Consider the following 12,820-nt stretch of genomic DNA (forward strand, 5'->3'; position numbering starts at 1 on the left):
AGTGGCTATGCTTTCATTTCTCAGTAAATACCTAGGAGTGGAATAGCTGGGTTGTATGATAGATGTTTTTAATTTTTTTTTAAGAAACCGCTAAACTGCTTTCCAAATTGCTGTGCCATTTTGTATTCCAAATTGAAGTGTATGAGAGTTCCTGTTGCTCCACAGCCCTGCTGATACTTGACATGATCAGGCCTTTTCATTTTAGCTCTGCTGATGTAGGTGTGTAGTGGTTTTAGTTGGCATTTCCCTTACGACTAATGATGAACATTACTTCATGTGCTTATCTTCTTTGGCAAGGTGTCTGTTCAGATCTTTTGCCCATTTTTAAATTGGGTTTATTGTCAAGAACTGTGAAGGGTCTGGGATTTTATCCTATTTGCAAACTAATAAATTGTCCTGCCACTGTTTTTTGAATGCTGGCAGAAGACAGGAGACTCCTGAGTCAGAGAAAAAAGGACTTCATTTCTCTCACAGCATAAGGAGCAGCATGAACTCTCACGTTCACATCAATTTTTCTTATCCTCCTTAGCCCATATGCAAGTCCCATGGGGGTGACAGGGTGGCCTAGGTGTGTGCTGTACTCACAGTGGTTTGCATCACATTTGAGGAACACTGAGCTGTAGAAAACCCAAATCTTTTATAATGAGCTATAGATGCACCTGTCCCCCACTTGGGGGAAGACCAGTTCTCTCTTCTAAGGCTATTTGCTATACAGGCAGCATTGAAAAGATCCAGAACAAAAGGCTATCAGTGTCTGTTTACAAGACATGCAGAAACATGAGGGATCCATAACTATCTTCCACAATATCCTTGTTTCTATATTATTTTAGCTTCTGGTAAATTGTTCCATGAGTACACTACTCTGACCACTCTGATTAATCTGACCAATAGGGACTGGGTCCTAATCCATTGAATTTTTTTCACACTGGATTTAATGAAGGCAACTATAAACAGAACTTGAAGCAGCAGGATGTGGCCACCCTGCACCACTGAGCTTACCCATCCACCCATTTTCCTAAGGTCCTAGACTCAGCCATCTGAACAAATTCCTAGAAAGCCAGGTAACTTTATTCTTTAGCCCTAAGTGAAAAGTGACCTTTTTCACTTAGCCCTAAGCATTAATCCAAGTATAGCAAGATCTTTTAGCACTTGCACAGTCCCTCATTGGCCCACAGGGAGGAGGTCTAGGGCAAGTCTATCCATAATAACTCTGGCCAGTGATTTGAAGCTGACATGAATGCCTTCCAGGGCCTAAGTGGTGTCCTTGATTACATAGGCTTATGTCAGGCACAAATTTTGTGCCGCTTTTTTATTTAGATGGTTCACATTGTTGGGAAAACTATGCGTGGAGCACACATAAATAACAAGTCAGTTATTCCTCCAGGAAGCTCCCCCAAATAACCAAAAGTTGCCTCGTTTTGGGGAGATCTCTGCAGTCATCTGAGAACTAAACTGATTTACTGGTGGTGTTTTGTTTAAACAGGATGATCTCTTCTACCCACTCCTGAAGTGCAGGTCGTCATACTTTAGAGAGGGAAAGAAGTTAGTACCTGGCTTGCACATGAGAAGTATGGTCCTAAGGGATTATAGGTAGGTTGGAAAGAAAGTGGTGTTTACAGTTGTTTGTGCCCAGTAGGACCTTCATCAGTCAGGGGCACAGGCCTCAAATGTGGCTTTCCCCTTTCCGTGATTGAATCTGGTCCTTGTTTTTAGAAGGGATTGTCTAAAGGTGGTCAACACCTGAGTTAATTACCTGAGTGGTAATTAATTATCCATCTCACGAACTGAGCCTCAGCTTTGGGAATGGTAGTGGGGCAAATACTTGTTTTTGCATGGAACATGCAGGAACTTGGCCATCCCCTGCTGTTTGCAGAAGACTTCTTGGTAAAGTTAAGGGAGATGATCATCAAATCATGGTCTGAGTCATCTGGCAGGGGAGGGCAGATCTAGCAGTCAGTTTAAACGTCGGCTTGCAACAGATGGGGAGAACTGCATCAGAGCATTTTCCTACCCAAGGAAGGCTGTGGGGGCAGTTTGGAAGGATAAGAGAAGGACAAGTCTCCTCCTTGCCAGGATTGTTGCTTTCTCTTCACCTCCACAGAATCATTGTGTTACATTCTGGTAGCTATAACCTCATTCTTTTCCAGTCATCCATTCCTCTTACCCAGACCTTTCATCCAGAAAGGTCAGGGACACAAGGGCATTTTCATAAAGCTTCTAGACCCATTGTGTCTTCCACTTTGGCTCACAAGGGCAGTCTTAAGTGTACTTGGCAACCAGTATATTCAGCCAAGTGGTCATTATTTTAGGATGTAAGATGATGTCAGTTCAAAAAGAGACTCCAGATGGCTGAACTAGAATTAAGTTTGAATCTCCTAAGCCCACTTTTGACTGGGCTGTCACCTGGAAGAGATACCAACCAGGCTGTGCCAGGGTTGCCATTGTGGTGGGAAAGAAAAGGATTGTGGCTAAGAATGGTCAGGGCAGAATTCAAATTTCTAATTAGGCTTCTATAACTTTCCACCCATTTTTGTCTTGATCATTACCCAGGAAGCAGATGAGAAGAGATAATCTCTTTCTGGGGACAGCTGAGTCTGGTCATCACAAAGTGCCTTACTCAGATTTTTGGACAAAGGATGGGAGGGAAGTAGAGTTAAAAATCTTCCTGAGTCAGTGTTTGAGGAGGCTTTGCACTGCTGTCTGTATTACAAGTGTCTGTGGATGGTGGGGAGCTTAAAGGGTTCCTCAATACCTTGACTGTTAGCCAATTATTGAGTAGGTTTTGGCACAAAATTATCAGACTGCAAATGATCTAGAAAGCTAAACAAGACACAGATTAGCCTCAGGGGCCACAGTGGGGTGGCCAGAACCAACAGATCAGTCTGGAACCGCAGCATTGTGACCTTAAAAAGTGTCAACACTGGTGAGGCAGTACTGATGGTTCTAAAGTGGGGTCAGAGGTCCAGTGGCCTCCTTCACGGTGAGACAAACAGGCCAGCTTTCGGTGGGTGTCACAAGTCTGGCATCCAGTGGCAACTTCCACATTGGAAACATAGGCTACTTTATGCTTAATCTATGATGGTGGATATGTCACCATGTTCAGAATAATATTGGATCCTAGGAGTCCGTGATGGAAGTCTAGGCAGTGCAGCCTTGATCAGCCTCTTCCTTCTGGTTGGTATCTGGTTGGTAGAGAACGGGTCCTTACCATGGGCATGAATCAGTGATCCAGATAGTTTTGATCAGCAGCTGCTATTTGTTTCCACAGTTGTGGTCCTGAAGATAGAGGTCTTTAATCTGCCAAGATTTCTGTGTCTTCCAAACAGCTAGGCCACTGGCAGCAGCCCAGGAGTCAATACAGTATAACATGGTTCATTGTGGAGAATGTTGTCTAGAGCTATGAAGAAAGCTTTTGAGTTCTGCCCTCTGAGCACAGCAACCGCATCCACTTTTGGTTTTGTGTAGTTGGTGCTAAAGCTGAGCATTCGCAGCAGCCCAGGGAATACCACCAGTCGTGAGTTTAGCCAAACCATTAGTGAATCAAAAACCCCATTGATCTAGTGGCTTTCTTTGGGCATCAGAGTGAGGGAGCAACCTTTTTTTTTTTTTTCTCCCCCATGTAGAGCCAAGAGGTCAATTGCTTTCTTGAGTATCTTATTTTGAGAAATGAGCCTTATTTTGAGAAATGAGACTTAGTGGGCTTGTTTTACCTTGCTATTCATTAAAGTCCTAGTTGATGTGCTCCCAAATGGCAATATCAGGCTAGAGAGCCTCAAAGCCTCACTGAATCAGGCATCAGTTTCAACAAGAGCCCAACAGCACACTGATCCTTTCTTTTCAAAGGGAGTGTGCTGTGCAGATGTGTCAGGGAATTGACCAGTACAAAACTACAAGGTCTACCTTGTGGGTGGAGCCTGCCTTGGTCAGAAGCTCTACTCTGCAAAAGAATCAATGTCAGACTTGTAGTTCAGAGGGGTCATTAAGAGTTATAGGACGGGGCGCCTGGGTGGCTCAGTCGGTTAAGCGTCTGACTTCGGCTCAGGTCACGATCTCGCGGTCCGTGAGATCGAGCCCCGCATCAGGCTTTGGGCTGATGGCTCAGAGCCTGGAGCCTGTTTCTGATTCTGTGTCTCCCTCTCTCTCTGCCCCTTCCCCATTCATGCTCTGTCTCTCTCTGTCTCAAAAATAAATAAAACGTTTTAAAAAAAAAAAGAGTTATAGGACCTCCGAAGTAGAGAATGTACCACAGCTTGATGGACAACTTCCAGTGCAGCCTTTTGATTAGAGCCTCACTTAGAAGATGCTGATTTGCAGATGAGCCGATACAAAGGAGTAGGATGCCCGAGTGAGGTACATGCTGTCTCCAGTAACCCCAAAAAGTACAATAAGATGCTGATCATCATTTTTAGTAGGGAGAGGAAGGAGGTGAAGGAACAGTTTTTCTTTTACTGCTGGAGGGATTGGGTGTTGTGAATCTACTCACTTAGTCCCAAGAAACGTCACTCGGTGAATAGGCCTCTGAATTTTGTTGGGGGTTTATCAGCAACACCTACTGATGGAGGTGTGCTAACACTGAAATCAGGGCCTTTGAGACAGACTTATAGCTTATAAGTCAACAGGACATCCGTATAGTGTAAACTTTAGGCATCACAAGATAGAGACACTTGTGCTAAACCTTGACCAGCTGTTGGTGTCATCTGTCAGGGGAGTTTCTTCCAATAGCTCCTCTCTACCTGTGGCTCTTTTCCATTTGGGACAGTCTATCTCTGGTACTTACAGAATAGAGCAATGTAAATACCATACCAATTCCTGCTATACATTCAGATGTTAAGGCAACACCAGTATGTAGAATCGGCTCTACCCACAGGGTTAAGACAGCCTCCCTTTCCTGCTGTGAACTTTGCCTAAACCCCTAAACCTTGAATGTAAGTGCCTCCTCTCCCTGTGATAGGATGGTTAGTTGGACACCTGAATCTAATGGAGCCATTAAAGTTTGAGTCTCTTCCATTCCTGAGTTTCCCTCAGCATACTTGGATACGTATATGGGGGTCTTCACTATACCCTTGGAAACAGGGAGACCTTGGCTCCACCCCTCATTATCTTCCTCCAAGCTGGTGAAGTCAAGGCATCAGGCGAGGGGAGGTAGAAGAGAAAGAGATATGGAGGGAGAAAGTAACTCCATGCCAGTGAGCTTTAAAGTGTGTACGTTCAGGGTGCCTGGCTGGCTCAGTCAGTTGAGTGTTGGACTCTTGATTTTAGCTCAGGTCATGGGGCCAAGCCTCACATCAGGCTCTGTGCTGAGCATGGAGCCTGCTTAGGATTCTTTCCCTCCCCAACTCGTACTCTGTTTCTTAAAAAAAAAGTATACCTTAATCCTAGACATTTGCTGCCCTGTTGTTACAAAACATCTCTTATGTTTTTACCTGGTTTAACATAAAAGTTGGGATTTTCAGGAGGCTTGACCACAGGAATTTATATTATTTTGGATTCTTATTCCCCAGTGACTCATCTTCATGAGCATTGTAAAATACAGTTGGCAAGAAGACTTACTAGACAGTGCTTCATCACGGGAGTTTGTCTCCGAGAAATCTCCCCAAGAGCACCATGGCACCTTTATGGCAGCCAGGACACACTGCAGGAAAAAACCCGAGACCTTTTACTGTCCTCTCCAAATGAATCTAAGGTAGATGTGACACTGCAGGAGAGAGAGCCCTGCCCAGGTGTTGCCATTCTTCCTTGGCAAGCATCGTGTTGCCTTTCATCTCTCATGTGGACCAGCCAAAGTTCTAATGACTCAACTTGTTTTTGTTAGTAGCAGTTGCAAATTTCCCTCTTGTCACCCTTGGTTTAGATAACTTGTCTGTAAAGGGGTGGAACCTTCTGTCTCCACCCCTGTTCCCACCTGTGGATCTTAGTTGTTTTGATGGATTGCACTTATAACAGACCACTAGGTTGGCAGAGAGGTCCTCTTCCAACACTGGGAGAGTTTGCAACAACCAGGAACCATTCTAGCAGCTGTCCTTGAACTTACTCTCTAGTATTCATCCTGCAACCACCCTCCTAGTTTTTCCTCATTAATAGATGTTTTAGTTTTCTGAGGCTGCCCTAACAAAGTACCACAAACTGGGTATAACAGAAATTTATTGTCTCACAGTTCTGGAGGCTAGAAATTTTAAACCATGGTATTGGCAGGGCCATGTTCCTTCAAAAGCCTGCAGGGGAAGATCCTTCCTTGCCTGTTCTAGCTTCTGTGAGCCCCAGGTGTTCTTGGCTTGTGGCAGTATGACTGCATTCTTTGCCCACATCTTCATTCACGTTGCTGTCTTCTGTCTCTTTGTATGGCTTTCTCGTGTGTGTGCCCAAATGAACCTCTACTTACAAGGACGGAGTTGTATTAGAGGAGGCCCACTCTAATGACCTCATCCTTGATTACATCTACAAAGACTGATTCCCAAATAAGGTTACATTCACAGGTATGAGGGGTCAGGACTTCAGTATATCTTTTTGAGGGACACAGTTTAACTCAAAGCAGTCGGCAACTAAATGGAAGACGACGCATTGCCCACTTGATCGTGCAGTTTGGTCAACATGTTTATTGCCAGCTCCAGTGGACTTCCTCAGATCCCATTAATTGCTCTGTGAGGCCTGATTCTTTGTCTTCTGGTAAACCTGCTCTTTTTCAGCATCTTGTCCTTGTTGCCAAAACCTGGCAAGAACTGTGACAGATCTGAGATGTTACCCTATTTGCAAGCCAACAGTTTATCCTGCACAGTTTTCATAGATACTGATAGAGGGTAGGAGACTTTTAGGTTAGAAAGATTTTCTTTTTTGCACAGCAAGCAGCATGAGTTTTGTATTTGTGCCAGTTTTCCCTTCTCCCTCACAGGGGTGACATAGAGTGGCCCAGGTGAAAGCTGTGCATGTGGTTGGCTTACATCACAGCCGAAGAAACTCCAGCTTAGGAAGCCCAATCTTAGATAACGGGCTGCAAGCAAACCTGACTGATGTTGCCCAAAGGGGGATATTATTATATGGACAGTAAGCACAGCTGCCCTCTGCTCTAGAGGGAGCCATACTCTCTGTCTTTCCAGATTGCTGGCTCTACTTCAGACATCTTTGAAGAGAGTCCAGAACAAAAGCTGTCAGTTCAGAAGATGTGCAGAAACATGAGACTCATGGATAATTGTCACCTAATAGTTATCTTCTTTGTGTTTATTGGATTGTGGCAGTTCTTTTTATACTGTCTATATAAGACCTTTGGCAGACATATATGTGCCCATGTTCTGGTCTGTGGTTTGCCATTTGTTTGGTTTGTGGCTTGCCTTTTTGTTAACTATTTCAAAGGGCAGAAGTTTTTAATTTTGATGAAATCTCTTTTGTTAATTTTTGCTATTAAGGTTTCTGTTTTTGTGTGCTATTTAAGAAATCTTTTTTTTTAATTTTTTTTTTTTAAACATTTATTTATTTTTGAGACAGAGAGAGACAGAGCATGAGCAGGGGAGGGTCAGAGAGAGAGGGAGACACAGAATCCGAAACAGGCTCCAGGCTCTGAGCTGTCAGCCCAGAGCCCGATGCGGGGCTCGAACTCACGGACCGCGAGATCATGACCTGAGCTGAAGTCGGACGCCCAACCGACTGAGCCACCCAGGCGCCTCTAAGAAATCTTTTAGTAACCCAATGTTACAAAGATTTTCTCCTATTTTTTCTAGAAGTTTAATTGTTTTAGTTCTTCCATTAAAGTCTGTGATCCATTTTAATTAATTTTGGGGGGTATGATTTGAAAGTGATGGTTGAGATTTATTTTCTCCATTTAAAGACCAGTTGTTCCAGTACCACTGTTAAAACATTCTTTCCTCCATTAAATTACCTTGGAGCCTTTTTTTCAAAAATCAGTTAACTGAATAAGTGTGGGTCTATTGATGAACTTCATTCTGTCCCACGAATCTTCACGCCTTGTCTGTCCTTTCACCAGTGTCGCATCTTAACTCACTGCATTCTACATTAAGTCTTGAAATCAGGTAGTATAAGTCGTCCAAGCTGGTGTTTTGCCTTTCCATATAAATTTTACTTTGAGCTTACCAGTTCTTCCCAAAAGCCTGCTAGGAATTTGATTGACCTTACAGATTTTTAAATCCATACATTATGTATTTCAGGAACAAAGAAAACTCAGCTCCACTAGAGGAAAATACCACAGGAAAAAGCGAGGCAAAAAAAAGAAAGATTGCAGAAACTTCAAATGTTATCACTGAGTCATTGCCATCTGCAGAGTCAGAACCTGTTGAGATTGAGGTGGAGATTGCCGAAGGCACAATCGAAGTGGAAGATGAAGGCATCGAAACGTTGGAGGAAGTGGCTTCTGCCAAACAGTCCATAAAGTACATTCAGAGCACAGGTTCTTCTGATGATTCTGCCCTGGCACTGTTGGCAGATATTACCAGCAAGTACCGTCAAGGTGATAGGAAAGGGCAGATTAAGGAAGAAGATGGTTGTGCATCTGACCCCACAAGCAAACAGGTAGAAGGTATTGAAATTGTGGAACTTCAGCTGTCACATGTGAAGGACTTGTTCCATTGTGAGAAATGTAACCGTTCATTTAAATTGTTTTACCATTTTAAGGAACACATGAAATCACACTCCACTGAGAGTTTCAAGTGTGAAATATGCAATAAAAGGTATCTTCGGGAGAGCGCATGGAAACAGCACCTCAACTGTTACCACCTCGAAGAAGGTGGAGTCAGTAAGAAGCAAAGAACTGGGAAAAAAATTCACATATGTCAATACTGTGAAAAACAGTTTGACCACTTTGGACATTTTAAAGAGCATCTTCGAAAACATACAGGTAATTAGCAAATACTTTATGTTAAAAGTATATTTTTCCACATTCACTTCAGGTCTCAATGTCTAAATCTTTTTTTTTTTTTTTTTTTTTATTACCACAGAAACCATCTCCTGTTTTTTCTAATATGCAGGTTGAGTTCACATTGTTCTTTTGGTATTAGTTTGTTGAAATATTGATACTTTAAAAGCAAAATCAGTATCAACTTTGAAAGTAGTTGTCACTTTTGCACCTTGCCAATTTTTATATATATATATATATTTTTTTTTTCCTGGTCCATTTTTATTTTTTTATTTTTTAAATACAATTTATTGTCAAATTGGCTTACATACAACACCCAGTGCTCATCCCAAAAGGTGCCCACCTCGATGCCCATCACCCACTTTCCCCTCTTCCCCACCCCCCATCAACCCTGTTCTCTGTATTTAAGAGTCTCTTATGGTTTGCCTCCCTCCCTCTCTGTTTGTAACTATTTTTCCCCTCTTCCTTTCCCCCATGGTCTTCTGTTCAGTTTTTCAGGATCCACATATGAGTGAAAACCTACAATATCTGCACTCAGCAGACTGACTGCACTTAGCATAATACCCTCCAGTTCCATCCACGTTGCTGCAAATGGCCAGATTTCATTCTTTCGCACTGCCAAGTAGTAGTCCATTGTATATATAAACCACATCTTCCTTATCCATTCGTCAGTTGATGGGCATTTAGGCTCTTTCCATAATTTGGCTATTGTTGAAAGTGCTGCTATAAACACTGGGGTACAGGTGCCCCTATGCTTCAGCACTCCTGTATCCCTTGGGTAAATTCCTAGCAGTGCTATTGCTGGGTCATAGGGTAGGTCTATTTTTAATTTTCTGAGGAACCTCCACACTGTTTTCCAGAGCAGCTGCACCAGTTTGCATTCCCACCAGCAGTGCAAGAGGGTTCCCGTTTCTCCACATCCTCTCCTGCATCTATAGTCTCCTGATCTGTTCATTTTAGCCACTCTAACCGGCATGAGGTGGTATCTCAGTGTGGTTTTGATTTGTATTTCCCTGATGAGGAGTGACATTGAGCATCTTTTCATGTGCCTGTTGGCCATCTGGATGTCTTCTTTGGAAAGTGTCTCTTCATGTCTTCTGCCCATTTCTTCACTGGATTATTTGTTTTACAGGACCAGTTTTTATATTTTTAAAAGAAATACATATAACACAGCTTGTGATTACTTACCAAGGATGATAAATTATGAAATCCTAATTATAGGGAAACTTCACTGTTCCTTTTTTTACATTTCCTATCTCATTTATATGTTACATAGATCAATATGTTTACAAAAATCCCTGGCATGTTTATCCATTTGTGTACACTTGGTCACCTGTTATGACCTGGTGGTGAAGTAGTCAGCATATGTTCATCTTCCCACCCCTCTCCGAGGGCACACAGTGTTGGCACTGATGGACAGCAAAGGGGATGAGAAAGGTAAAGTCTTTTACTGCCTTCCTCGTGGGAGCCATCTCAGGCATGCAGGAGTGATTCCAGGGAGTGTCCCACTCGGCCTCTGGTCCTTATAGCTCTGCATCCATCTCCTGTGCCTGTTTTTGTCCTGTCAGACACCCCGTCCTTCTGCCTCTCAAGCCTCTTTGCTAAGTCTCCTGTGCCACACACAGGAGCTTCTGCCAATGCTTTGAATCTCGGGTGTGGGGAGAGCAGTGGATAAGATGTGCCAAGTGTCAGACTCTGGACACGTGTTCCCAAGTTCTCTGTGGTGGCTAATGCTGTCTAGATTGTTTAATACAGTGAAGACAACACAGGGGTTCCATACTATTCAAAATCTTTCTCTTTGCTGGAGTTTGGAGAATTTTGAAGCAATTTTTTCATAGATTTCCTTGCTGTCCTGAGTTGCTTGCTGTATACTACTTGAAATTGAGGAAGCGGATAGATTCAGATAAATGTGGCATCCCTCACTTAAATGTTTAGTATCCATACTCGGGGACTGAATAAATGCCTAGGATCAATACTTAGTGGTTACATGAATAACAAGAGAATCTCATACTTTAATTTCATCTAGTATAGATGTAAAAAGCTTTAGGGTACTGGTTTGGGTAACTAATAGGTGTTTATGAAACCTTTTGGGAAAATGCTTTCTGATTTTCAAACATAGAGCTATATTGTATATTTAGAAACTGCCTATAGTAATAGTTTTTAGTCCTTAAAACAAACATTCATCTGTTTTAATGTAGTTTTGCAAAAACGATCGCTATACCATTAAACTAGTAAATAAATGTTAATTGGTAACTAGTGTGTTTTAATAAGGGTTTCCTGTGTCCCAACAGATAAACAGTCACTTTCATATTATTTTCTAGCATTGTAAAAGTAGAAGCAATTGTCTCTTTTACCTAAAACATAACCTGATAACTTGCCTGTTGAAAACAGGCAACACAGACTATTTTGGAAGTTAAAATGTGCCTTTCAAGTCCTATACGTTGTATTTTGGATTAAACACAGAATATAGAGCTAAAGTATATTATGTTGTATGTCTTTATCTTTAAAATTATGTGAGATAATTACGTTGTTACAAATTATAGAACTAGATGTCAATTTGAAGAACAGTTTAACACAAAGCAAACTGAACTTTTGTTGGCATTTAACCTCAATTAACTGTATTAGTAATTAGTAACAAGATAGTTGTAGATGTGATCAGTGACTTGGTGAATTCAAGAGGAGCGTAAGTAAACAGCTTTAAATTGTGCTTATGTTAATGAAGGATGGGTCGTTTTTTGCTTATAACAAACTAAGTGTAAAGATAAGGAACAATCCCATTCCTGTTTTCCTACCCTCAAAATATATATAAATCCCCCTCAGTTTCACATTTTGCATACTTTTATTAGTTTAGTGGTTTGATTTCTTCAGTGTTCTTAAAGCATGCGCTATAATCTATGACTTGAATTGCAAAATTTTGGCTGTTACTTGTCCTCTGAATTATTTTGTTCCCATTTGGAAAATAGTAATGGTAATGCCAACCTGCTAGGTCGTGGAGATAAGGAATTTTTAGAGTCTCTGCCTTCAAGGAGCTCACACTTATGTTGGGAGAGACAAGCAGGCACAGTCACATGTGACAGGCTAAGTGCTAATAGAGGTAAGCACACAGTCTTATGGGAATGCCTGCCTGTACTGTTTGTTTATGATGGAAGAGACCAGGATGGTTTCCTGGAGTATTCACCCTATAATGACACCCAAAGGAAAAGGAGTTTGCCAGGAGATGGGCATTCCAGGCAAAAGAAATGAAGCATGCACAGGAATGAAGCATGCACAGGCATAGAGGAAAGAGCGTAAGCAACTTGTTTGGAATGCTGCTGGTAGGTTGAGGCTGGGGGATTGGGTCCAAGTTGAGGAATGCCAGCATGTGTAGCTGTTAGGAACGGCTGCCCACATGGCATGCACTTAGGCATCATGGACAATCTACCAGTGGTTCAAGGGCAAGAGATGAGAAAGTGATGGGAGATAAAGCCAAGATCATATAGTTATTTTTCATAAGTGCTGTAAATGAATTCAGATTTTATTTTGGAAAACTGTGTCATTTTAAAGAAGTTTAAGCCAGGATCACATTTCTGTTTTAGAGTGATGACTGGCAGGATAGAGTGGAGCGAGATGAAACCTACAAGGTCTAATTAAGAAGCTGTTGGAGCAATCTAAGCAAGAAGGAGGGGCTGAGTAAAGGCAGTGATAGTGGAAGAGGGTTGGAAATGTGAAGAACATTAAGGAGGCAGAGTCAACAGGATTTGGTGACCATTGAGATATGGGGGTAAATCCTAGCTCTTTGGTTTGGGTGGCTACATAGTTGGAGGTTTATTATTAATTTAGAAAAATATAGAAGGGTAAGCACTTTAGCTGTGGGAGGAGATACCAGAACTTTTGACAGATTTACCAGTGGGACACCTCATATGAAAGAGAACCTAAAGGTGACCTTTAATCATGTCTTTAAATGATAGTACCTCGTTTGCCAGA

The 12,820-nt window shown here is 42.1% G+C and overlaps 1 protein-coding gene across 11 annotated transcripts in view; it reads left to right on the plus strand.

Annotated features, from left to right (window-relative positions):
* The window catches only part of ZBTB35 (zinc finger and BTB domain containing 35), a 30,982-nt gene that overhangs the window by 12,205 nt on the left and 5,957 nt on the right, over positions 1 to 12,820 (plus strand). For 9 of the 11 annotated variants that reach the window (XM_086678201.1, XM_086678185.1, XM_086678250.1 and 6 more), the window contains one exon: positions 8,154 to 8,839. In XM_086678201.1, coding sequence (XP_086534327.1) covers positions 8,154 to 8,839 — 686 coding nt within the window. Of the gene's footprint in view, positions 1 to 8,153; positions 8,840 to 12,820 lie in introns of those variants that run through there. The other 2 variants (XM_025924661.2, XM_086678258.1) reach the window with 2 other exon arrangements.

This window comes from Puma concolor, chromosome A1, assembly GCF_028749965.1.
Source record: "Puma concolor isolate L17-30 chromosome A1, mPumCon1.1.hap2, whole genome shotgun sequence".
Classification (NCBI taxonomy): domain Eukaryota; kingdom Metazoa; phylum Chordata; class Mammalia; order Carnivora; family Felidae; genus Puma; species Puma concolor.